General features: G+C 46.5%; 2 protein-coding genes across 4 annotated transcripts in view; one reads left to right on the plus strand and one right to left on the minus strand.

The window, feature by feature from the left end:
- The window catches only part of PTK6 (protein tyrosine kinase 6), a 736,207-nt gene that overhangs the window by 637,444 nt on the left and 73,352 nt on the right, over nt 1-25,411 (plus strand). The gene's annotated exons all lie outside the window — the stretch shown is intronic.
- Nucleotides 1-25,411, minus strand: part of COL20A1 (collagen type XX alpha 1 chain) — a 131,344-nt gene that overhangs the window by 55,501 nt on the left and 50,432 nt on the right. For both annotated transcript variants that reach the window (XM_083447254.1, XM_083447253.1), the window contains exons 19-23: nt 15,039-15,181; nt 13,700-13,829; nt 12,213-12,269; nt 7,560-7,598; nt 4,798-4,936 (exon numbers count right to left, since the gene is read on the minus strand). In XM_083447254.1, the coding sequence (XP_083303380.1) occupies nt 4,798-4,936; nt 7,560-7,598; nt 12,213-12,269; nt 13,700-13,829; nt 15,039-15,181 (508 nt within the window). The remainder of the gene's footprint in view (nt 1-4,797; nt 4,937-7,559; nt 7,599-12,212; nt 12,270-13,699; nt 13,830-15,038; nt 15,182-25,411) is intronic.

The following is a 25,411-nucleotide window of genomic DNA, read 5'->3' on the forward strand; positions in this document are numbered from 1 at the left end:
TTTGCACTTTGACATGCTTTCGAACTGCTAGGTTGGCAGGAGCAGGGACTGAGCAACGGGAGCTCACCCCGTCGCAGGGATTCGAATCACCGACCTTCTGATCGGCAAGTCCTAGTCTCTGTGGTTTAACCCATAGCGCCACCCACGTCCCTTCCACTGAAATTAGTGGTGGTTAAATTGTGACTAACTCGTCCCATGGGTGTTTTTGGGACCCATGTTCAATTAAGAATGCGTGGATGCAAACCAAAGGTGAGGTCTTACGCTCATGCTTTTCTCCATCTTTAAAAATGGCATCATGCCCTTGAAAGGGCAAACCGCCTTCTTCTTTGTCTTCACATATTCTGGCTACATGAACAAACCAACTTGATTCTCTGAACATTTTGACTAAGGGTACTCTGTGGAATCTCACAATTCGATGCTAAGAAGCTTTGCTTCTTTAAACAAGATTAAAATTATCCCTATGTTTCAGCAATTAAACTTAAAAAGGAAGCTACAGCATGCCTCTTCATAATCCAGTCTGTCTTGCTTTGCAAAGCTGTAGTCAATAATAGAATCAAATGGGATACATGGCGGGCCATTATAAACCCCAGATTACAGAGAAGACTCTGGGAGGCAACTCGACAAGCAAAGTCATGCTCCAAAGTCATCGATTAATGGAGACCTGCACAACTTGCAGAAGGCCATAAAACTGTGGCAAAGTTGACCCAGTATTTATGAACAGGTGCAGATATCCTCAGGGTAATCGAATGGCCAGCTTACACAATGATCATAAGCAAGCACACCAGGCCTGTGGGGAAAGACCATAGCGCACAGGTACAGCATTTGCTTTCCATGCAGATGGTCCTAGGTTAAATCCTGGTAGGGCTAGGATAGATCCTAGTCTAAAACCCTGAACAGTCCCTGACAGCTAGTGTAAGATAATATCAATCCAAGTTTTCAGACTTGACGGGGTGCACGTGACCCCATGGGGGAATGAACACTGGTTCGGTGATGTTAAGCACGGCCTGGAGGAATGGTTGGCAAGCCTCTAGCGCAGCGGTTCTCAACCTGTGGGTCCCCAGATGTTGTTGGACTACAACTCCATCATCCCTGAGCTCTGGCCCTGCTAGCTAGGGGTGATGGGAGTTGTAGTTCAACAACATCTGGGGACCCACAGGTTGAGAAAGGCTGCTCTAGCGGGTTCTTTCAGCTGTTGGTAGTCTTGGCGGTGAGACCACGATTTCTGTGGTCTTGGGTGGTGGTTTTAGGCCTTGGGTGGAATCCTTTTGTCTATCAATTGAATAAGGGGTGTGTGAAGTGGTGACTCACCCCTCCTGCAGCGGCGTTACCAGGGTTCCCCATTAAAAGGGGAGTTGCGAGGGGAGTCAGTGGCCAAACATAATAATAATAATAATTTATTATTTGTACCCCGCCCATTTGGCTGCGTTTCCCCAGGCACTCTGGGCGGCTTCCAACAAAGATGAAAAATATGTTTATCGCTTTGACATCTGATGGGAGGGCGTTCCACAGGGCAGGCGCCACTACCAAGAAGGCCCTCTGCCTGGTTCCCTGTAACTTGGCCTCTCTCAGTGAGGGAACCGCCAGAAGGCCCTTGGAGCTGGACCTCAGTGTCCGGGCAGAACGATGGGGGTGGAGACGCTCCTTCAGATATACTGGACCGAGGCCGTTTAGGGCTTTCAAGGTCAGCACCAACACTTTGAATTGTGCTTGGAAACGTACTGGGAGCCAATGTAGGTCTTTCAAGACCGTTGTTATATGATCTCGGCGGCCGCTCCCAGTCACCAGTCTAGCTGCCGCATTCTGGATTAGTTGTAGTTTCTGGGTCACCTTCAAAGGTAGCCCCACGTAGAGCGCATTGCAGTAGTCCAAGCGGGAGATAACCAGAGCATGCACCACTCTGGTGAGACAGTCTGCAGGCAGATAGGGTCTCAGCCTACATACCAGATGGAGCTGGTAAACAGCTGCCCTGGATACAGATTTGACCTGTGCCTCCATGGACAGCTGTGAGGCAGCTGAAAAGGCAGTCAGTGATCTCCCTTCAGCTGCATGGAAAGGGGGTTAGCTGTGTAATCACACATTTTGCAGTGCCCCTCTTTGTTCCAATTAACCCTGCCATACCTCAGTGCCCCAGCATGGGGGACTGAGAGGGATACACGCCCAGTGCCTAAGCCAAGGTTCCCTACATTAGAAATTGTTAATAAAGTTGTGGCCATTTTAATCCCAAAATACATTGTCGTGTGTAATCATTGCTCTCAGACTGACTCCCGGAGGGGTAGGGTTCTGCAACTGGACACACAATGTAAGAGAATACCCTGGTGAATAACATATTAAGGGTGGAGGATGGAGTTTCATGTGGTTGTGGTAAGGGTTAACTCCCTCCTCATGTGCCGTGGCCCCAATCCTGATTGCCCCCTCTCCATGGCTGCTGGGTAAACTTAGAAAATTAGGTAAAGGGGCCCGTGACCATTAGGTCCAGTCGTGACCGACTCTGGGGTTGCGACGCTCATCTCGCTTTATTGGCCGAGGAAGCTGGCATACAGCTTCCGGGTCATGTGGCCAGCATGATTAAGCCGCTTCTGGTGAACCAGAGTAGCGCACGGAAACGCCATTTACCTTCCCGTCGAAGCAGTGCCTATTTGTCTACTTGCATCTTGCTTTATTGGCCGAGGGAGCCGGCGTACAGCTTCCGGGTCATGTGGCCAGCATGATTAAGCCGCTTCTGGCGAACCAGAGCAGTGCACAGAAATGTCGTTTACCTTCCTGCCAGAGCAGTACCTATTTATCTACTTGCGCTTTGACGTGCTTTCGAACTGCTAGGTTGGCAGGAGCTGGGACCGAGCAACAGGAGCTCACCCCATTGCGGGGATTCAAACCGCCGACCTTCTGATCAGCAAGTCCTAGGTTCTATGGTTTAACCCACAGTGCCACCCACGTCCCATGAAAATTAGACACCCTTAATTTTGACTGTGCAATGAAAGTCACAAGGTCGTTTGGTTCCGTGTCAAGGAGGAAGCCACAGTGCTCTCCCTGCAATGTTTTCCTCCAAAAGTGGGTTGAAAGTTTGTTTGCTCCTCCCAAAAGTGACTGCAAGGAGAAGGGGAATTCTTAGGCATGTCATCAGAAAACTGCACGTGGCAGAGATCCATTTGCCTTATCTGATGGCTGGATAGATGGCTGCTTAACGATACCGCGAGTGTGAGATAGCGAAAGCAGAAGCACTGAGATGAGATATATGCATATCGAATCAGACCTTGCTGATGAAACATCTCCAGTACCTCAGAGCTAGCTCTGGCGGCTTCCTCAATTTATCCCAAGGCGTTTCAGAAATCAATTTATGGGCCTCTGCACAGAGACGGTGCCATGAAAAGCAACAACCTCCTTTGTCCTCTGAAAGAGGTGCTTCAGAAACTCTGAATTTCCACCCGAATCCACAAGCGTGAGAGCTTCAAACTCCAGTTGATTTTTCTGTGCAGAGGAGATCATTTCTGCCAGGACCCCAGAAACACCCCCAGCCAATGATACTAATAATCATCAGGTTGCTTGAGAGTATTCAAAGCAAGGGAAGAACTGTAGCTCAGTGGTAGAGCACCTGATTGGCATGCAAAAGGTCTCAGCTTTAAATCCCTGGCTTCTGAAAGCAGGGCTGGGTAAGATTCCTGCCTGAAACCCTGGTTACAGACAGTTCTGAGCGACATAGACCATTGGCCTGGTTCAATATCCTATGTTCCTAAGTAAAGCAATTCTTCTTAACAACTCTTTCATTAACCTTGTGTTAGGGCTGCCCTGAATAGTCTTTAATGACGAACTTCACTTTGAAATTAGCACATTTGACAGAGCTGAACAAATTACCCAAATCAGCACTCACCTTACTGAACATTTGCCCATTTACAAGGTGGTTCAGTGCCACTTTTTTTTTTTTACTTCTCTTCCCTGTTTTCTTTCCCTGGCCTCTTCCGATCACTCTGTCTGTGAAAGGTTTTCAGCTTGCCCAGACAGAATGAATTCCTCTCTCCTCCCTTCACACATTGTTCGGGGGGGCATCCTCCTGACCCCTGCCGGAGCCAATTTCGGGGGGGGGGGCACAAGGGGAGGAAAGGGGAGACAGCCCTGTTGTGCAAGTGGAACTCCTTCTGCAGCGTTTCTGCTAATGGAGCTGTTTAGTTGAATTCCACCCAAAGTCCCTAAGTGACCAGCAAAATTCAAGAGTGTGAGGCATAACACAAAATCAGAAAAGGAGCAACCCATTACAATAAAGACCATGCAATCACCCATGAAACTGGCTTAAGAAACAGAAGCCGCAAGTGGTTCTGTCACCCTACACTACTAATAATTGACCTTGCAATCAGGCTTCCTAAGCCAGTTTCCCGTGTTATATTATTATTGTTTATTTACATGCCACCTGTCTCAGTGGGTTGCCCAAGCCACTCTGGGCGGCTCCCAGCAAAACATTAAAAACACAACAAAACACCAGCCATTAAACACTTCCATGTTCAGGGATGCCTTCAGGTGTCTTTAAAAGTCAGATAGTTCTTTATCTCCTTGACATCTGATGGGAGGGCGTTCCACAGGACAGGTGCCATCACCGAGAAGGCCCTCTGCCTTGTTCCCTGTAACTTCACTTCTTGCAGTGAGGGAACTGCCAGAAGGTCCTTGGAGCTGGAACCAAGTATCCAGGCTGAACTATGGGACTAGAGATGCTCCTTCAAGTATACAGGGCCAAGGCCATTCAGGGCTTTGAAGGTCAGCCCCAACACTTTGAATTGTGCTCGGAAATGTACTGGGAGCCATACACTTTACCTTGTCTTCCGGGTCAGCTGGATATCCCTGAAAAGAGTGTAAGTGTGGATTCCTAGGAAGATGTAGGGTTCCATAGCAACTCCTTTGATGGAGGCGTACTCCTTTTCCATCAGTCCAAACACCTCCATCATATCATAACCTGGAGAAAACAGAGAACCAGGAATATAGTGGAATGCCTTGTCTGTACTAAAAGCAGCAATCGCCACAAAGGAGGGGAGGAGTGGAGGGCTGGAGATCATATCAAATGTGAGATTTGAACCCAGAGCTCCCAGGTCCATCCCCAGTTCTTAGAATATGGGACTCCATCAGCTCTTGGACAAGGTAGATTGTTCCAATGGGTGTGTATGTGTGAAGTTTGGGTGAATCAGCCATAAAGATTTGCCCAGTCGCTCCCAAATAGCATCAGCTTGCGCGTTGTAACAAACAGGCAAGCAAAATCCTGGCAGAAAATTAAACTGCTCCTTTTCCCATTTTCATGTCTCTCCCCACACACTTTAAACTGCTAAGTGAGGGTTGACCTGAGTTGCATGGCAAATACATATTTTCCCACAAAAAAGAGAGAGGGGGGACCTCATCCCCCAGCCCTCGGAGCTTCCTTCCTCCTCGCCGACTTCTCATTAAAGCTCTGTGAGTCACTTTCTAAAGTCTTTAATGCAAGCAGGCTTTGCAATCAGCAATTCCCTCCCCCCTCCCCAACCCATTCACTTATCTGAATTTATGGAAAGCTGAGGCCAGGGTGCGGGCAGGAGGAAGGAACAACTGGAAAGGAGATAATTATATAAATAGCAAAAGGGACGCATAAAAAGAAGGGAAGGAGGGCTTTTAATCAATAGCCTGCCTCCACCAGGTTCATCTCCCCATAACCCAGTTCTAAGTTTTATCTATCAAGATGGCAGTATGTAGTATGGGGATTAAAATTTGCAAAAGACCCTGGCGTCGAAATCTTCTCATCTCAATTAAAGTTTGCACTAAACGTTAATAATGTTATCAAGGGAAAGTTGAAGCCACAGCTGTAGACCATATATAGCTATATGCGGTTGGTATCAAGAGGACTAGGTCAAAGGAGCGCAGCTGAGGCACTAAGCAATTCTGTTTGTGAAATCCTTTCAGTTGAAGAGAAATATTTGTAAAAGAAACATTCCCTTGGATTTCTCTGGCAGGATCACATGCTCAGTAATAGGCGTTAGTGCAAAGGCTGAGCCAAACATTTTCAAGCAAAAGTTTTTGGTGCCATCAGGACGGGGGGGGGGGGGACAACGGATGGCAAAACATTTCCAGAAATAACCCCCCACCACACAAGGGTATCCTTTTTCATTCTGGTTTGCTGCTCTTTGTAGCTCCCAATTAGTTGCAGCTTGCAAAACAGCACTTATTCTCCCTGATAACGGCAACGTCGTCACACAACCAATCAGTTTGGGCCACGGAATGATGTCACAGCAGGCAGATAAAGCCAAAGCGGAGCAAGGGCAACTCGCTTTCTTTCTCTCTAGCTAAATCTGCCTGCACAAATCCACGCCCAAATGGGGAGCGACGTTAAGGCCAAAGACCTGAGCCCTATATCTGAGTCCTCCATGGAAATATGGTGGTCCAGTGGTAGCTGTGTGAGGGGAAGAGCAGTCCTGCCTCCTCCATTTTGTCACTGCTAGCCCCAGTATGTTGGAGGAGAAAGTATTTGTTGCATGCCGCCCCAGAATGAAGTGGGGAGCCAATTCCATGTGTTTAGATTTCTTCACTGCATGGGCATCAGAGGGTGAGGTCAGCATAGAATATGGTGACTAGGCAAGGAGAGTGTCATGAACACTTCTGCCCAAAGTATAAGAGCACGATATGAGTTAAGAAGCAGCCAACAGGAGAGAGACTTGCATTCTTCCCAGGCAGCTATAAACAGTAGTATCTCAACTCCCCCTCGCTTTGAGAATGACAGGAATGCAAAGAGTGTGCTAGAGAGAAACCAACTCTCTCAGGAAACACAGGCAGTTTCGGAAGGCAGGAGGGAGAGCAGTTCCTCACCAGAAGGGGAGTTAGTTAGCCCAAGAAGCAGATGTATGGGAAAGGTTTTAGATAGAAAACAAAGCCAGAAACGGAAGGGTCATAGGTTCAGGATATTCCGCCAGACTCGGAAGCACTCCTCAGAAGGGTCAACTGATTCATAAGCATTGGACGTACAGTTAGGCATCCGAGGCTCATTGTTTGTATTGCAATAAATCTCCCACCTAATTACAACTTGTGTGCTGTGTTATCAAGACAGCAGCCTGGGCTCCTGACAGATAGCAAGCATGGCCTGCTCTTCCACTCATGCTGCTAGGGCTTGGGTGTAGCCTCCAGCTATTAAAAGAAGGGTTGATGCCACCCTGAATGGGCCCCTGCAAAGTCCTGCCCTTAGTGGTGGGAGCAAACCCACTGCTTCCCTGAGAAGTGGTGCAGAACTCAGGCCACTGGCCAACAGTACTGAACCCCAATTCTAAGGCTTAACCAAAGGCCATTAATTAGGACCTCGTTGTCTATTATAAAGAATTCTAATCAGGTTGTAAGCATGTGGGCAGGGCCTAATGTCCCTCAGTGGCTATTAACCAGAAGGCTGGTGGTTTGAGCCCACCCAGGGATGGCTGTGGGTAGGACCCCTGCATTGCAGGGGGTTGGATTATGTTTCCAGCACCTGCTTGTATCTGTTATATAGCACCTAGATCTTTGAGACACTGCATAACCAAGAGAGGAGGGCTCTCTCTTTTTTTGCAAAAACAAGGAAGAAGCTGGCAGCCTACCTTGCAGAGAACCTTCCATGGAGTCCAGGACAGGGCAGTCTTCAGAATGACATGGAACAGGTGGAAAGGAAGAGACATGAAAGGAAGCATGGATATATTAGTTACCTGAAGGAGAACAACACAAAGGGCTCTGGAGCCTGTTGAATCAGGACAGTGGCCCATTTGTTCCAGCATGCTATTCTCACAATGGCCAACCAGATGATGATCCAAAGTTTGGAAGCAGGACCTGAGCAGAAGAGCATCTTCTCCTTTTGTGGTTTCCAGCAACTAGTATTTGGAAGCATTATTGCCCTCAACTGTGGAGGTGGCCAGCAGTCATTGATTATCTTCTCCTCCACCCATTTGCCCAATCTCCTTTTTAAAGCCATCCAAGCAGTGGTGTTGCGTGGGTTGTCAGCACCCGGGGCAAGGCAAGTAATTTGTGCCCCCTAACCCGGGGCAAGGCAAGTAATTTGTGCCCCCCGCTGCACTGTCCCTCCCCCAGATAGTCCCTCGCTCTCTCTCCGCACCGCACCGCACCGCACCGCACCGCACGCCTGGCACACCCCCCCCCCCTCCACAGTGGGCAGCGACCAGGGGGCTCGGATCGGATTCGCACAGCCAGCACTGCAGTGAGAGAGAGTGAGTGAGCCAGGTAGGGGCAGAGAGCTAAGAGTGCGAGCGCCTCCCCCCCCCCCGATGTTGTGCCCGGTGCGGCCGGCCCCCCCTGCACCCCCCACGCTACGCCACTGCATCCAAGTTGGTTGTTATGCCTGTCTCTTGTGGGAGCGAGTTCTGCAGTTTCATTATATGCTGCATGGAGAAGTCCTTTCCTTTCTCTGCCCCAAAACTTCCAGCATCCTTCTTCATTGGATGAATAATTTCACACATTTCAAAGGGCCAACCTGGTTTTGAATTTGCATACAGTCAAACCTGCTTTACAGGGATTGGAACCTATAGCCCAGCCTTACCCAACTTTTAGAAGACATCTGAAGGCAGCCCTGTTTATGGAAGTTTTTTAATGCTTGATGTTTTATTGTATTTTTAATATTTTGTTGGAAGCCACCCAGAGTAGCTGGGGAAACCCAGCCAGATGGGTGGTGTATAAATAATATATTATTATCATTATCATTATCATTATCATTATCATTATCACTACTTCCTGCCTTCCAGATGTTGATGGACTATCTGCCATCTCTACCCACCACCCTGTGACTATTGACCATGCTGACTGTGTCTGATGGAATTCCAACAACAGTCAGAAGGAACCAGTCTGTGGATGGCTGATGCAGCCTAATATGGTCTACTCTGACTGGCAGAGGCTCTCCGGCAGGTGTGGAGCCCAGAAAATGAAAGGTAAAACTTGTATATGATGCTCTGCCCACAGGCATGTGGACCTCAGAAGGTTGCTCTGAAAGGAATGTGGCCTTCAGGCAGAAAGCAAGACCCCTAGACAGCATTTTGTTGTTGATTATGTTGCTCTGTGGCCTCGATGTCCAATATCCTAGTCTTCAAACTGGGGGCCAATCCACTGCACATTATTTTATTTTTTTTAAATGTTGTTAAATAGAACATTTGAATGGGACAAACAGGTTTGGAAATGCCTGCATCGTTCAAGTCCACTCATCATTTTGCTAGGGCTGGCTGCAAAATTGTCTTGACTTCCAGCTGCCTTGGAGAATGGCGATTTCTAATCCTTATTATCCCGTGCCTGCTGTTCTCCCCGCCACGAGGGTGCCTTCATTTCCCCTCCCCCTTGCTTGTCAAAACCTTTTCATTTTGATGAAAGGTGAATTACTGCAATCACAGTAAAATGTTGCACTCAATTCCAGCCATGCAAGTTGGGGGGTTTTCGTTTCATTTCTTATTTATTCCCTGCTACCGTTTTCTGTTTTTCCAGACCGTATTCTGTAAAGTGCAGCTTTCACCTTGCCGTTGTTTACCCATACAGACTAAAACGGCTGCCATAAGAACGAATTCAGGAGTAAGTGGGCCATCGCATTATATTAATTGTAGGTGGTGAAAAGGAGTGAGCGCTTTTCTCCTTTTGATGCCCATTCAAGCCAGCTGCGTTTCGGAAGGCAAAGTGAGTTGTTTTGCAGAAAATAATACAAACACTTTGGCATACGTCTGCAGTTCACCTTTTACAGGAAATCCCCTGCTAAATCCTCTCTCATCCTTTGAGCCAAGGAATCAAAAACTGGGAGCCGCAGCTCATACAAATCAGAGATAAGAGAGGAAGAATCAAAGGCTCTTTGGTGAAGAGTTAGAAAGTGCTCTCCATCTAAATGGGTTGAGTGGGGGGAAAAGACGCCTTCAGAAAGAACCAAGCGCTGCAGTTATTTGCTTCTGTAACAGTCCCAGACAAAGGGGGCAAGCTGGAAGCCGGGAAAATGGAGCATTTGATGGTAAAATGAGAGGTGCCCCTGAAAGGCAAGGACACTCGAGAGGGTGTCGCGTTTTGTGATTGTCTTTCTGAGCATCTGCTTAGGGCATATGATCACTATTACAAAAGTCTTTCTTACTTAAATAGCACCATCAATCAATGTATCTAGAACGTGGGTAGGCAAATGAAGGCCCGGGGGCTGGATCCGGCCCAATCACCTTCTAATTCCGGCCCGTGGACGGTCCAGGAATCAGCATGTTTTTACATGAGTGGAATGTGCCCTTTTATTTAAAATACACCTCTGGGTTATTTGTGGGGCATAGGAATTTGTTCATTATTATTTTTTAAATATAGTCCGGCCCCCCACAAGGTCTGAGGGACAGTGGACCGCCCCCCTGTTGAAAAAGTTTGCTGGCCCCTGATCTAGAGTTTTATAGAAGAGGTGTGTGAATGCACACGAAAGCTCATACCAATAACAAACTTAGTTGGTCTCTAAGGTGCTACTGGAAGGATTTTTTTTTATAGAAGAGGAGCATTGGAACATAGGAAGCTCTCCCCCCCCCCCCATATTGTCTACACCAGGCAAATTCAACTTCAAGTAGTCAGTGATCTATGATCCAATATAACAGGCACGCCCAACAGGTAGATCACTGAAAGTTTGTGGTAGATCAGCGGCTCCCCCCCCCAAACAAGCTCAACATTTTTGCCCTGTACCCTCCCCAAAACAGGGCTTACCTCCTCCCTAAAAAAGGCTCAACAAATTTTACCTGCACCCAAAAAAAGGGGGTAGATCACTGTCAGTTTTTAACTCTGTGAGTAGATTGGAGTCTCTTGGGAGTTGGCCACCCGTGCAATATAAAAACTGGCAGTGATCTACCACCCAGGGATGGGTCCAGGGTGGGTGACAGGGATGGGTGCAGGGTGGGCGAGCGCTGGCTGCTTCCCCCAAGGGGGGCAGAGATGGGTGCATGCTGGCTGCTTCCCCCAGGGGGCAGGGATGGGTGCTTCCCCCCAGGGGGCAGGCGCCAGCTGCTTCCCCTGACATGGCAGGGGTGGGTACAGGGTGGGCGGGCACACGCCAACAGGGCCGGGGTGGGTGGGTGTCCAGAGTCAATACAGTCCCTCCTGCGAGAGGAGCTCAGGACAAGGTGTGGCTGCTCAGGCACGTCTCCGGAGGATTGAGCAGAATTCATCCAAGGATCGGCAGGTCGATCGCGATCGATGCATTGGACATGTCTGATCTACACTGACTGGCAGCAGCTGCCAATAGTTTCAGGCAGGAATCTTTCCCTGGTCTATGTGGAGGTGCTGGGCACTGCATTGCATCATTTCATCCATGCAAGCATTTCAGCTTTCTGGGCAGAACAATTTCCCCCCTATTGCTCCTGCCACCTATGGGTTCCTGGGGTTCTCCCAAGCCAATCTGAGGAGGTGGGGACATGCTGGAGAAGTCTGTGAAGATGGGTTCAGTATGCACCCACCTGCCGCCCAAGGAATCTAATTCCAAGGAGCGTCAAAACCAAAACCCACAACCCACCCTTTCCATGACATTGCTTGGCCCCAATTTGCTGCTGTATTCCATTTCCATTCTTCACTGCAGTTCCCTGATAAACACCCAACCGAAACCTTTGTAGTCTCCAAAGGAGTTGCAAAAACCCTTTCCCACAACATTTATATTTTACAATTTATTCCTTGGCAGATTATTGTTGTGTGTTGTTTTTTATATATATAAGAAAATAGCCCTGTTTGCTCAACACGTGCTACAAATCCTCTTGCTATCGTGTTTTATAGCCAGTCATTTGAGGAGACACCTGTGACAAACCCACTTACATTAATAACACAATTTACAGAGGAGTTGAATTAATTGAAAGGGTTTCTGAAGCACATTCATAGCTTTCCTATTCCGCCAAGGGCACTGAAATAAATATCCTCTCGCTGAATAATGCCAGACATTTGTTGAAAATAACTCTACACCTTGTGGATTTGCATTTGTTTCACCTTGGATATGCATTTGGGAGAGAAGGAGGGAGGGACCCGTTTGTGGCTTAAAGAGCTCCAGGAAAATTGTGCGAATGATGCCAGGAAAGGGATGAGGGACTAGAAAGAATATGAAAATCCAGCAATCGTCAAAACATTGATACTGGATTTTGAAGGTACCCTTCCATCTCCTGTCAAAGTTGCTTGATGTCTGTACCAAACAAAAATAAAATTAGAAAGGCACGAAAAAAGAGGGGAAATCATCACGACACAGGTAAAACTGGTAAAGAAGCAAAAATAAATTGCCTTACCTTCAGCTTTGAAAGGGTAAGATCCTCTTATTGTGGGCAGTCTGGCCAAAAGAGAAGCTACGGGAAAGATAAGAATAGGTGCTTATGTAGCTCAGGCATGGGGAAGCTCAGGCCCAGGTAAATGTGGCCCTCTGTGCATTGCGCTCTACTTGGGGCTACCTTTGAAGGTGACCCAGAAACTACAACTAATCCAGAATGCGGCAGCTAGACTGGTGACTGAGAGTGGCTGCTGGGACCATATAACACCAGTTCTGAAAGACCTACATTGGCTCTCAGTACGTTTCTGAGCACAATTCAAAATGTTGGTGCTGACCTTTAAAGCCCTAAACGGCCTCGGTCCAATATAGCTGAAGGAGCATCTCCACCCCCATTGTTCAGCCAGGACACTGAGGTCCAGCGCCGAGGGCCTTCTGGTGGTTCCCTCCCTGCGAGAAGTGAGGTTACAGGGAACCAGGCAGAGGGCCTTCTTCGTAGTGGCGCCCGCCCTGTGGAACGCCCTCCCACCATATGTCAAGGAAATAAACAACTATCTGACTTTTAGAAGAAATCTGAACAGGCAGCCCTGTTTAGGAGAGTTTTTCATGTTTGAAGTTTTATAGCGTTTTTAATATTCTGTTGGCAGCTGCCCAGAGTGGTTGGGGAAGCCCAGCCAGATGGGTGGGGTATATACAGTGGTACCTCTGGTTGTGAATGGGATCCATTCCGGAGCCCCGTTCGCAACATGAGCAGAATGCACCCCGCGTCTGAGCGTGTGCCGGTTGCGATTTGTTGCTTCTGCACATGCGCGTGACGTCATTTTGAACGTCTGCGCATGTGCGAGCGGCGAAACCCAGAAGTAACCCTGTCCGGTACTTCCGGGTCGCTGCGTGACGCAACCTAAAAATGCTCAACCTGAAGCAAACGCTACACGAGGTATGTCTGTATAATAAATTATTGTTGTTGTTGTTGTTGTTAATAATAATAATAATAATAATAATAATAATAATAATAATAAAAAAAAATATTTCCGTCTGGCCCTCAGAAATCTCCACAGGCCACACACCCTCTCTCCAGGCCACGCCCCTCACCAGTCCTACTTTAGGAGGATAAAAGTCAAAGGACAAATTTGAATTTCTTGGTGTGCCCACTTTTGCACCCATTACTGGCATGTGGTGAGCGTGGAGCCCAGCACAGTGCAGCTTCGTCTCTCGCACTCCAGAGGAGCAAGACATCGAACGGCACCGCACTTGGCTTCCTCAGTCCACTCAGCATCGGCCCCTGCCCGCAAACGTAGAGGGGACCAAAGACCTCTCCGCTCCCATAGTTCAGCCATGCACTGGGGGAGCACAGAGGAGGGATGATTTCGTCAGCTGGGGAAGGGATGCCCTGCGGGGAAAACAGCATGTCATACCTGTAATCCCAGAGGCCCGCACTGCAGCTGGTGCCCCCATGACAACAGCCCTGCAAGGCCCTCCAAAACCTAGGGCTGAGGCCACTGTTTTGCCTACCTGTTTGGCCTATGGTCGATACAGGGTCACTTTCTCCTGTGAGATAGACTGCGGAAACCGTCACCATGTACAGTCGATTAGGAAGCAGTGAGTGGAGAGTGATTGACTTGCTCCTCCCAGAAACTGTTATCTGTGGAAAGCAGAAGCTGCCATTTTTGCAACCCCAACAAAATACTCCATTTCGGGTGATTCAAAAATCAATGCAAGGAAACATCCTTCGTGCAATTTTTGTTTTTTTCATCCAGCAAATTAGTCCGTGATTGGACCGAAGGCCCACAAAATACCGTATTTTTTGTTCTATAAGACGCACCAGACCATAAGACACACCTAGTTTTTGGAGGAGGAAAACAAGAAAAAAAATATTCTGAATCTCAGAAGCCAGAACAGCAAGAGGGATCGCTGCGCAGTGAAAGCAGCAGTCCCTCTTGCTGTTCTGGCTTCTGGGATAGCTGCGCAGCCTGCATTCGCTCCATAAGACGCACACACATTTCCCCTTACTTTTTAGGAGGGAAAAAGTGAGTCTTATAGAGCAAAAAATACGGTATATGTTTGTGTTACTGTGTTCCATGAAGTGGGACTATTGTCCTTTGTTCTTTCTCTTTGCTGTCTGATGCTAGAGTGAGAGGGAGCCATGTTGCAGTGCTCTGTGTGTGTTTATATGTAAATAAAGTAGATTAGCCAAAATGCTGAGTTGCTGAGGTCTGTCACACACATGATGCGCAAACTCTGCGGATCCCTAAGTGTGCCGGTGTCAGCTGGCATTGGTCGCTGTGATGTTCGGGCTGAAGAAAGCTTATGAAGCTCCCAAATGAAAGACCAGGAGGGTGAAAAGATGCCAGTCGGGCATGTGTCTCTGCTAGGGTCCTACTCAAGTGTAGGCTGAACTCCTGACACAAATGTCCTCTCAGCCATGAAACTTTCTGGGTGACTTTGGATCAGCTGCAACCTCTCACTTTAATTCATCTTATAGGGTTGGTTGTGAGGAGAAAATGGGTTTCCCCTCACCTATTTTTTTCCGCACAGCAACCCTATAAGATGAATTAAAGTGAGGGGAAGCAAAATCTTTCTATGACTCTTCTTGGGCTTTCACCTCTGAAACTTAACATATTTGGTTTCTTTGGTTTCAATAAAAAAGTTTATTTTCCAAAACAATAAAACTGTTAACGTTTTTAATTTATGTAATCTTTCCATGCTATTCACTGCTGAACTGCTTGTGCGTTTTAGCATAGGCAACTCTGAGTCTTGTGTGGCTGTGGGTCACATCAATCAAGTAAGGAAGTGTCTAACAGGGAAGCCACACCCCATCTCCCCAAGCTCCACCCCCTGCAAAAAAACTTACCGTTTCCTGGTGCTTGGTTCCACTCTCGGGAGCGTAGCTGAGTCTGTAGTGCTGCACAGCGCCCTCTGGAGGATCCCAGTGGACCTGGAAGCTGCTGGGTGTTTCTGAGTCTACAAAGAGGTTGCTGGGTGGATTCTTGGCAGCTGTGTGAAAAGAAAAGTTGTTGCCATGTTTAATTTCTTTTTAGTCCACCTTCGATATCAATGGTCTTCTGAATGTTTTAAATTACTTGTTTTTAACCATTTTTCGTTGGTGATTTTAATGTTTCTTGTAAACCACTTTGCCGTTTTATTAAGGTTAGATAAAGGACACCTGGACAGTTAAGTCCAGTCAAAGGCAACTATGGGGTTGCAGTGCTCATCTAGCTTTTCAGGCCGAAGGAGCCGGCGTTTGTCCACAGACAGCTTTCTGGGTCATGTGGCCAGCAGGACTAAACCACTTCTGGTGCAATGGGACACTGTGACGAGTGCCAGAGCGCACAGAAACACTGTTTACCTTCCTGTCACAGCAGTACCTATTTATCTACTTGCACTGGTGTGCTTTCAAACTGCTAGGTTGGCAGGAGCTGGGACAGAGCAATGGGAGCTCACCCCGTTGTGTGGATTTGGTCCGCCAACATTTTATTACAATCAAGCGGTATATAAATTTTGCTAAAATAAAAGCATGGCTAGAGCACTGAAGAAAATCACTCTTTAACACTCAATTATCAGTTCAAATTGCAAAGTTATCTCAAATTATTCCTCTGGTGCCTAAAGGGTGTCACTTTCCAAAGGCGGGGGGGAGGGGGAGAGATTATCCAGCCATCAAGGCACATTACCATGATTATGATAAACTGCAAGAAAACTTCTCCACCAATCATTTCTGATTGTGAGCAAAGGATGATCAATTAGCATCAGTTCCACTTTGCTGCATAGCCTTGCCTGAGACATTACTCCTTTTTTAAAAAAAAATTATTGCCTGGTCTTTGGATTCTGCAGGAGATTGTAGTGTTGTTATCCAGACTCATGACTTCTTGGGGGTTTGAGGGGAGCAAATCTGGACACTTCTGGCCTAACTGGATGAAGCTGTCGGCAAAGGCTTCCGTAGTGCCTCACTATGCCAAAAAGTTGCTTGCTGTGTAGCTCATTAGAGAACTGTTTGCTTTTCAGCTGCCAGAAAGAAGAGAGAACATCGCAAATTGAGACAGGGGGTTTGTGGGGGGGGGGCAAAAGTTAACTCTGAGGCTGGGAGTACAGGAGAAAACAAGATCTTTGAGGAGCTTGATTGTTTAGGTGAATGAAGGAAAGCTTCAGCAGAGTCTCTCTGAAAAGGAACTGCTAAGATGAGGCGGGAGTCCCAAAAGACGAGTGCAAAACTGTACAGAGTGTGTCCTAAGGCGGCATGTATATTTGATCAAAGACAAAGGAGAGGAGCTTAGTAAACAACACGGGGTTCTGTGCAGCCGCGCCAGCCTCTTGAGCAAAGGAGGAAGAGCCAGCCCTCTTATCTTGTTTTACATTCGGTGCCTACTTTCTAGAAAAGGAGTGCTGGAGTTCAAATGGGGTAAATGCACACAGAGCACATTATGTCCTGACCCTGGACCAGAATTCCTCAAAAAAGGGAGTCTTCCATCAATTTCAGCTCCTTGGAGAAGATGGAACCATATCCTGGTCCATCCTGCAGGGGTCCACAGGTACCAGAGCATGTCTCTCTTGTCCTGAACCCTGAGGAGATACCTCCTGCTACTGGAATCCATAGTCTCCTTGGGGAATCAAGAGAGTCCCCAAGGAGAGATCTCCACAGGTGGAAGCCCAATTACCGCAAAGGAGCCAACAGCTGCAATGGCCCTTTTAACTGGCCAGGACTCAGGCTTCAGGGGGTGGAACCTCCTGTCAATCAATACCCAGCCCTCAAATAGTTGCAGCAGTCCAGCACCTTGTTGGGGCATCTTGGATGCTTGGCCTTAGCTGCAGGAGCATCATTTGTGGTCATGAAACCATCCTATAATCTCTCTCCAAGGTGCTGACTTTGGCTTGGCTCCTCGTGATTTCAGGCTGAATAAAAATTTTGAATGTTCCAAATCTGGAGTTAAATTTGGAAGTTATCTTAATTAAACCAGGACTTTGGATGGTTAGAATATGGGACAGCAGAAACCAGAGGAACAAGAAAGGAACAGAACTGGGAGAATTTGTTTCTCCCAACAGCACTGGGTTGCATTGAACACAGCACTAAGTAGATTTCTCCATCAGTGGTGGGTTTTCTCCTTGTGAAATGGAACTGTGCCCACTTCTCCTAACCCTGTATGACCCCTAAATCTGTTCTGGGTTTCCCCCAAACTCTTCAGAGCGGATTTGGTGATGGTACAGAGTTTGCATGGTGAGAAATCCCTTTGCTCTAGTGCTATTCCTTGCAGTAATGCAAAAATATACGTGAATACCATCCTTTTTCTTGAGCTATGAGAAATGGATATAGTAATTCCAGTGCGTTGCTAGAGGGTGCATCAAAGTTGGCTCCATAACCAGTTGCATCTTCGAGCTCTCTATGGCAAAGGCTGTTGTTGTTGTAGCACCCCAGTTGAGAAATTCCTTCTCAGAATTTTACGGTGCAGTTCTCTGGCCAAGAATCGTGTATAAAAGTATGTATATCAGGGGGAAGTGTGCAAAAAAGCACACATTTTAGTGAAAATGTGTGCTTTTAGGCACCCTTACAAACAAATGCATTATATTAGATGAAATAGCTTGAAAAATGCTAACAAATTTTGACAGGGACTTTGGTGTGTATTTTTTAAATTGCAAACTGGTAAAGAAATATGTTGAACTGATGAGGTTTTTTTAAGAGAGAGAGAGAGAGATGGAGAAAAGTTTTGAGTTAATAGATCAACTCGTCTTTCTCCATAATACAGAGGACAAACAAGGTCATCCTTGTTGCTGACCAGAGTGCAGCATTTTCCTTGCTAAACCTTTGCCTGTAATGGAAATAGAAATATAAGCGTTCCTTTCCCGCTTCCAGTGGAGCCTGAGGTCATCTTTGAATGTTATACTGAAGCTTTCCATACCTCACGTGGAACCTCATTGATTCCCCTCCTTTTGTTTGCTAGTTCTCTGTTTCACTGAAGCCAAACCAAAGGAATATCGACTATATTTTGCTCTGGGCTATGGCTGCTCTCCAAGCAGCCAAGGAGAGGCAGAAGAGCTTTATGACTGGAGAAGTTGACCTCTCTCTCTCTATGATGTGAAGCAGAGCAAAGGGGATAAGGTCAGCCCTGGAGTAGATAGTTCAAACTCCTGAATTCCCAAAAATTCTAATATATACATAAACTCACAAGATGTATGCCACAATCCTCTGGAAAGGTCTTCTGCAAGTGCTCCACTTTTCCAGGAGAATGTCTCATAATCTTATCCCTTTTCTGGGGAAGTAGAAGATCATCCTCTTTGCTAGGTATTAAAAACTGGGGCATCCCCTTTCTTCTGTTTGTTTCACGTTAGGGAACACAAAAAATAATGGAGAGCAGGTTTTTTAAAAAAGGAGTAGTAGTCATAAAAATGTGGAATCCAAGCAAAAATATGTCATTCAAAGGAAAAGATAGGTGCCTAAGCTATTCTTCTGAACATAAGAAAATCCTTGATGAATCAGACCAAAGAACCATGTATCCCAGCATCACATTGGGCAACCAGATGCCTGTGGGAAGCCTGAAAGCAGGACCTAAGGACAATCTCCCCTCTTGTGATTCCCAGAAACTGATATTCATGTTAAAATTCCTGCTCTGTGATTGCAGTCATAGGATTGTTGTCTATCAGATGACGGTGTAAGTTTTGACTCCACAGAGTGGGAAGTGATGGAAACAAGATGTTTGTGTTACTGTGTTCTGTGAAGTGGGACTATTGTCCTTTGTTCTCTCTTTGCTGTCTGATGAGCGGGAGCCATGTTGCAGTGCTTCATGTGTGTTTATATGTAAATAAAGTAGATTAGCCAAAATGCTGAGCTGCTGAGGTCTGTCACGCAAGGTGCACAAACTCTGCGGCTCCCTAAGTGTGCCGGTGTCAGTTGGCATCGGTCGCTGTGATGTTCGGGCTGAAGAAAGCTTGTGAAGCTCCCGAACAATCGACCAGGAGAGAAGGAACATGCCAGTAGAGCATGTGTCTCTGCAGGAGTTTGTATGTAAAAAAAAGTAGATTAGCTAAAATGCTGAGGTCTGTCAAGCATGAAGCGCAAACTCTGTGGATCCCTAAGTGTGCCAGTGTTGGTTCGCATCGGTCGCTGTGATATTCGGGCTGAAGAAAGCTTTTGAAGCTCCCAAATGAAAGACCAGGAGGAAGAGAGCATGCCAGTCGAGCATGTGTCTCTGCCAGGATCCTACTCAAGTGTAGGCTGAACTCCTGACATACTGTTCAGAGGTCATGATTTCTGTTGGGTCCTACCATCCTACCTCTGTGCCAGGCTCAGCATCATGGGTAGGTAGTCTTCAAAATGGTAGATGCATTAATCCTAAAGATGTCAAAACGATAGCTTGACATGCACATTGCAGGACAATGTGGCTTCCACTTTTGTGGAGACACTCGTCTCCTGTGAATGTGTCAAGGAGGAGATGAACAAATCGATCATTTGGCAGCAACTGGCATCTGGCCCAATCTGCAGCAGCCCTCGAGACGCATCCCAGGAAATCCTAACAAGCTGAGGGAAAGTAAGCAGAGCTCTTGGAGGAGGGATTTGCTCTGAAAGGTCCCGCAGGCCCTGCAGAATCTTGACAACATGGTTTTGACAGGTGGAAAGAAAGGTCAGGGGTTTGAGGCTGCCCAGAAGGGAACAAATGTTCCCTGGCACAAGGGGTGCCATCTGTGCCAGCCGTCTTAAATCTTCCTTGATTAAAAAAGCAAACAAACCCTCCCTCTCCCGCCTTCTCTTTTCAAGAGGGGCTAAGCAACTTTCTCCCTTGGATTCACTGGCAAAACATAGCATCCAAATTTGCGAGCCAGACAGAAGAACCACAAGTCCTCAAGTGAAGTAGACAGTACGGTGAGCAATAAAAGGGAGAAGATGTGGTTGGAGAATGTTTCTGGGTGATTATCATCCTTCCTGTTCTTCAATCTTCCATCCACCTTACAGGTACTTTGTAGCCAGGCAACGGGGTCTTTCAATATTATTAAGATGTGTTCAAAATGCACTGATAGGTTTTTGACTACGGGGATTATATTGTTCTATCTAGTACTGTAGGTTTTTTTAAAAAGAGAGAGAAATATTCATTGTTGTGAGATACAGAATAAGGTCACAGCTAGGCAGATGGAAGGCTAGCTCAATGGCTCTCTCTGAACATTGTGGGACAAAGCAAACAAGAGGCATTCTGGGGCACAGATTTGGGTTCCGATTTTAAAGCAAAACTACTGAATTTGAACTTTTCATGCAAGTGGGAACAATTCCCTTGAAATTCACACTACCCAGAATTTTTGCAGTGTGGTTCTCAAATTGAGCTTTGTGTGTAAAATGCATCTTGTTTCAAGAGAATGTGTGTTGAAATGCATTGTATTAGAGGGAACTGCTTGCAAAAGAAAACGTATATTAGGAAAGATGGCATACAAAAGTGGGTATGTTGGGAGAGATTTGCAGTAAAATGCTCGTGAGTTGTGTGTTGTTTTTTAAAAAAGCTAAGCAATGCAAAAATGTGGAGAACTGAACTTATGTCTAGAAAAAATAGAGAGACCAAAATTGACAGATCCATCCATCCTTAGTTCAGGTCCACCCAGTTCACTCCCAAATATATCCCTTTACTTTCTCCCATATAACAGAAGACTGCCATTCACTTCTGCCATTCACTCACAACCTAGAAACACAGGAAGCTGCCTTATGCCTGTAATGGTTCTAGGGATTGCTCGTGCGTAAGTTGCCTTTACTCCTGCCTAGGTTGCATGGTTGAACCCTTTCTGTCAGGACAGCCTCAAGTTCCGTGGCTGCCTCAGTCGCTGGCAGAATCCGTCAGTGGGCGTTTCTTAAACCGCTTCCAGCATAGAAGCTGTTTGATGCCCAGTCTCCTCCCCCATTGCCTGCGCGAAAGTTTTCTGCGCAAGGTGGGTGTGGGCAACTGAGTACTCGTCCCCTCTGCGAAGAGTCCTGGAGCCACCTCTCCGATTCCTCCATCTCCTCCCCTATCTCACTGGTATTACGCTGATTACCTTCCACAGCGGATGGGCTATCCCTCCTTCTACTAGGTCCCTCTCCACCATCGTCCGGGAGCCTCCTCTCCACCTCCCGCTCTGATGGCAGTTCCCTGACAATACCAAAGCGGACCATTGAGTCCATCTACCTTTCTCTAGATGGAATGGTCTGCACCAGCCTTCTTCACCCTTGTGTTCCCAGAGATGGTTAGACTACCACTCCCATCATTGGTAACCATTGGTCTAAGGATGATGGGAGTTGTAGTCCCATCAGGGGACTCAAGGATGAAGAACACACTGTGCAGCCCTCCTTGGTTTCCAAAGAGATCTTTTCCCACCCTACCTGAAGATTCGGGTTGGGGGAGTGGGGACAAAGTGTGTTTCTCCACCTCTGATAGAAACCCTATGGAGGTTAATGTGCCCTACATATGTGTGTGTGATGTGTGCTAAAAGGCCTAAATACTGCAGAGACCTTTAGGCCTTTTTGCACACATCACACACACATATGTTGGGCATTATTTTTCGCTAGTCAATGAATAATTGACAATACCAAGACGAGCTCCCAGGACATATCCTCCCACACCTTGATAATTTATTTGCTTGCTAGTTTTAAAATATTCATATCCCATCTTTCTGCTCAGAAGGTCAACATTTCTGCTTAACTATCATAAACGAAACTTTAAAAGGGATGCTAAGACCCCCCAACTGCACCATATATCAAAATCATTATCTTACCACTTTAAACAGTCCTGACTCCCCCCCCTCCCCCACCTCCAAAGCATGTGGGATTATTATTTTTTTAATGCATATTCCAGATTGCCCTTTGTAAACCATTAAGCGATCTTCAGTCAAGTAAGCGTCATGTTAATATTGTTACATAAATAAAATGCCTTATCCGTTGCCAAGGATTCATCCGTTCTCTTCCACAGCCCCCTGCAACGAATTTAGCTTCAGACTCGAAGAGCAGCTATTCTGTTCCACATCAGAAAGCCAGGCTTTGGACAACGCTCACTTTTATTCAGAAACTTCAGTGAGAAATGTTTTCTCCTGGGACAACCAGGGGAGGGGGAAGCCTGCATTGTCTTCCCTCCTGCTGAGCTTACAACTCCTGGAATACTTCAACAGTGACCTTTGAAGTCCACCAATTCTTGAGAGAATCTCTTTGCCTGTTTTCAAGTGCCTCACAAACTGAAGTTGATTTCCTTTTCCTTTCCTTCTTTTTTTAAAAAAACTATCCTTTTCAAAAGGACACAACCCAGAACCTAGGGGAGAACCCGAAATTATAAAGTCGAGGAAGAGTAAATTGAACAACGGGTGCAAAACAGAAACATATCGAATATCCCAAGATGCTTAGAGCTTTTGGAAAGAAAAAGGGAAAAACACCTCTTTTAGGGCCTGGCAGGGGGTGGGGGAGAATGAGAAACTTAATTCAGAGAAGCAAAGAATCTTTTGTTGAAAGTTTTCACTTAACAGAAGCAGGCTGCTCAACTAAAAGATGCTTTAGGAATATTTTATAGGAGTTGGGAAGTGAGTTAGCAGCGCAGTAAACTTATTGTAGGAGCTTGAGGGAAGTGCTTGTTTAGTTAGCGCAAGGATTTATCCTTGCATAGTGAAATTTTATCCCCATCTAACCACACCACACCTCCCCAAAATCTGCTCTGCTCTCGATCATATTCACTGCGCTGATTTCTATTCTAGACATGGGACAGATAAGTGAACTCCAGCAATTTCCACTCCCACTTCTGACAGAATTCTGCGGCGCACCTAATTAAAATGTGCAAATTTCATGCAAATCGGTGTCTCCTTTTGTCCGCTTCTTCAATGGTGCATTTCCTCTTGTTCTGGCAGCGCGCAAGCAGCCGTCCTAATCAGAAATAACCTACCGGTAATAGAGCTTGCTGAGATTTCCCTCCCATCTGATATACTTGGCCCTTCTGGAGTGCTCTGAACACTTTGTTCTACAGAAAACCCTTTGGCCTTGCTAGTGATTGGCAGAAATGATTCATTTGAGTGTTTCCTCCTGAATTATGCTATTCTGAAGATTCCAGGCAAAGTTAATTCTTCTTTAATATGTATTAAAAAGATACTATTTTTGCCTGTCGTGATCCATTTTGAGCACTGGAGCCGAAAAGCAGAATCTAGATAAGTAAATATGACTCAAAGCAAAGGGTGATGATGCCAGGATAGCTGGTAATCTGAGTCTCAGCTAACTCCCCCAAATGTAAAAAACCTGGCTAAATGAGAGAAATAGAGGGTGGCTATTAAGTAAATGGTGTTCTGCTCACTGCCAGCAAAGCCATTAGTCAGGAAGTATTAATTAAGGGGGGACTTTCAGGGAGGACCCTTTCTAACCTCTCATCCTTTTGTACCAAGCAAGGAGCAGTCTCTACCTTGACACATGGTCTGGCTGGCAACTTCTCTTTCATTTCTGAGAGTGCTGCTTGTGAAGGGTGATTCAGCACTCCGGATAGGCGTGTGTGTGTGTGTGTGTGTGTGCGCGCGCTCGCGCTCCCCTGCCTTGAAAGACTGCTGCATCATTGTAAACAAGAAGTCGCCTCTGTCCAAAGACTAATCTGTCACTGCAAATGCAACACTGAGCCTTGCAGCAAGTGGCAAGCAAGCAGATTTAACAGCTGCATGATCTAAGGTAGGGATAATGAATAGGTTGCTAGGTTCAGGAGTATCCCAGAGCCTGAGATTTCAGGGCCTAAACCTGAGAGTTAGGGAGGTCAGCTGGTGATTTCATCAGAGGAGGTTCCTGGTGATGGAGGTTAATTGGGAGAGGGGAACAGAGGAGTGCAGAATTCCTGCTCCATGATTGCAAACATGGGATTTTTGTCTTTCACATGACAGTGTATGTTTTGACTCCACAGAGTGGGAAGTGACGGAGACAGGATGTTTGTGTTACTGTGTTCCCTGAAGTGGGACTATTGTCCTTTGTTCTTTTTCTCTCTTTGCTGTCTGATGCTAGAGAGAGGGGGAGCCATGTTGCAGTGCTCCGTGTGTGTTTATATGTAAATAAAGTAGATTAGCCAAAATGCTGAGTGGTGTCGGTTGGCATCAGTCACTGTGAAGTTTGGGCTGAAGAAAGCTTATGAAGCTCCCAAACGATCGACCAGGAGGGAGGGAACATGCCAGTAGAGCATGTGTCTCTGCCAGAGTCCTACTCAAGTGTAGGCTGAACTCCTGACAGCCAGGGTATATTTTGCAGCTAGCGCCTGCCAGGCTGAAGCTTGCAAGCTACATGTCTTCTTTTATTTATTTATTTTAAATTAAAGGCACTCTCGCCCACTTGGAGCTTCAATCCCCTCACCTGCCACCTGGCCAGGCAAACCTGGACTTCAGGTCAGACCTGGAGATTTGGCAACCCTAGTTGCAAATGTGGGACTCCAACTCCCATCAGCCCCAAGTCAGCATGGTCAGTGGTCAGTGATGATGGGAGCTGGAGTCCAACTCTGGAAGGCACCACGTTAGATGCCAGAATGGCTGCTAAATGGTTTACAAGTATGAATAGGCAGCTACCTGATGCCAAGTCGGGCCATTGGTCCACCTAGCTCAGTACACTCAGTACATTTCTAGTCCAACTCTGAGGTGCTAGGACTGAACACGTGATTTTCTGCATGCAGAGCAGATGCTCTGCCATTGAGCTACAGCCCTTGCCCAAAAATTGGTATCTGAAGATTTGGCACATTGCTGCCATGTCTGAGAAACCAAAGGGAGACAGATGCTGATGGTTTCAGGAGAAAGTGGATTTTGGCCTGTGGAATTTTGGAACAACAAATGTACAACCATCTGCATTTTTTCTCTGCTATCGTGCTTTCATTGGATCAAGAAATGTGCATGAACTATATACAATGCATTTTGTATGTTTTGTATATTTTGCATAACGATAATAAAATATTTTATTTTTAAAAGACTCCATTTGGGGGCTGCTGTAACACGATTACCCCTCTGTACTGTTTGACTTCAGCAGCTCAAAGAAAATGTATTAAATTGTATCCCTCCTTTTTTTTTCTTTTTTTTTTTGCCCTTGAACTGCCAGCAAATGATTCTATGCTTTTACTATCATTTCATTAATCTGAAATAAGTGGCACAAGCCCTCACCCTAGCCCCTTCTCCTATTCCATTCTCATATTTACTAATTCTGCCAGTTGCTCACCAGCTGCCAAATAGCTACCAGGCCATGTTCAAGCTCTTGTTCTTGGAAAATGAGGTCTTGAATGACTCAGGAACAGATTATCTGAAAGA

This window comes from Podarcis tiliguerta (assembly GCF_965153285.1).
Source record: "Podarcis tiliguerta genome assembly, chromosome: 6".
In the NCBI taxonomy this organism is placed as follows: Eukaryota; Metazoa; Chordata; class Lepidosauria; order Squamata; family Lacertidae; genus Podarcis; species Podarcis tiliguerta.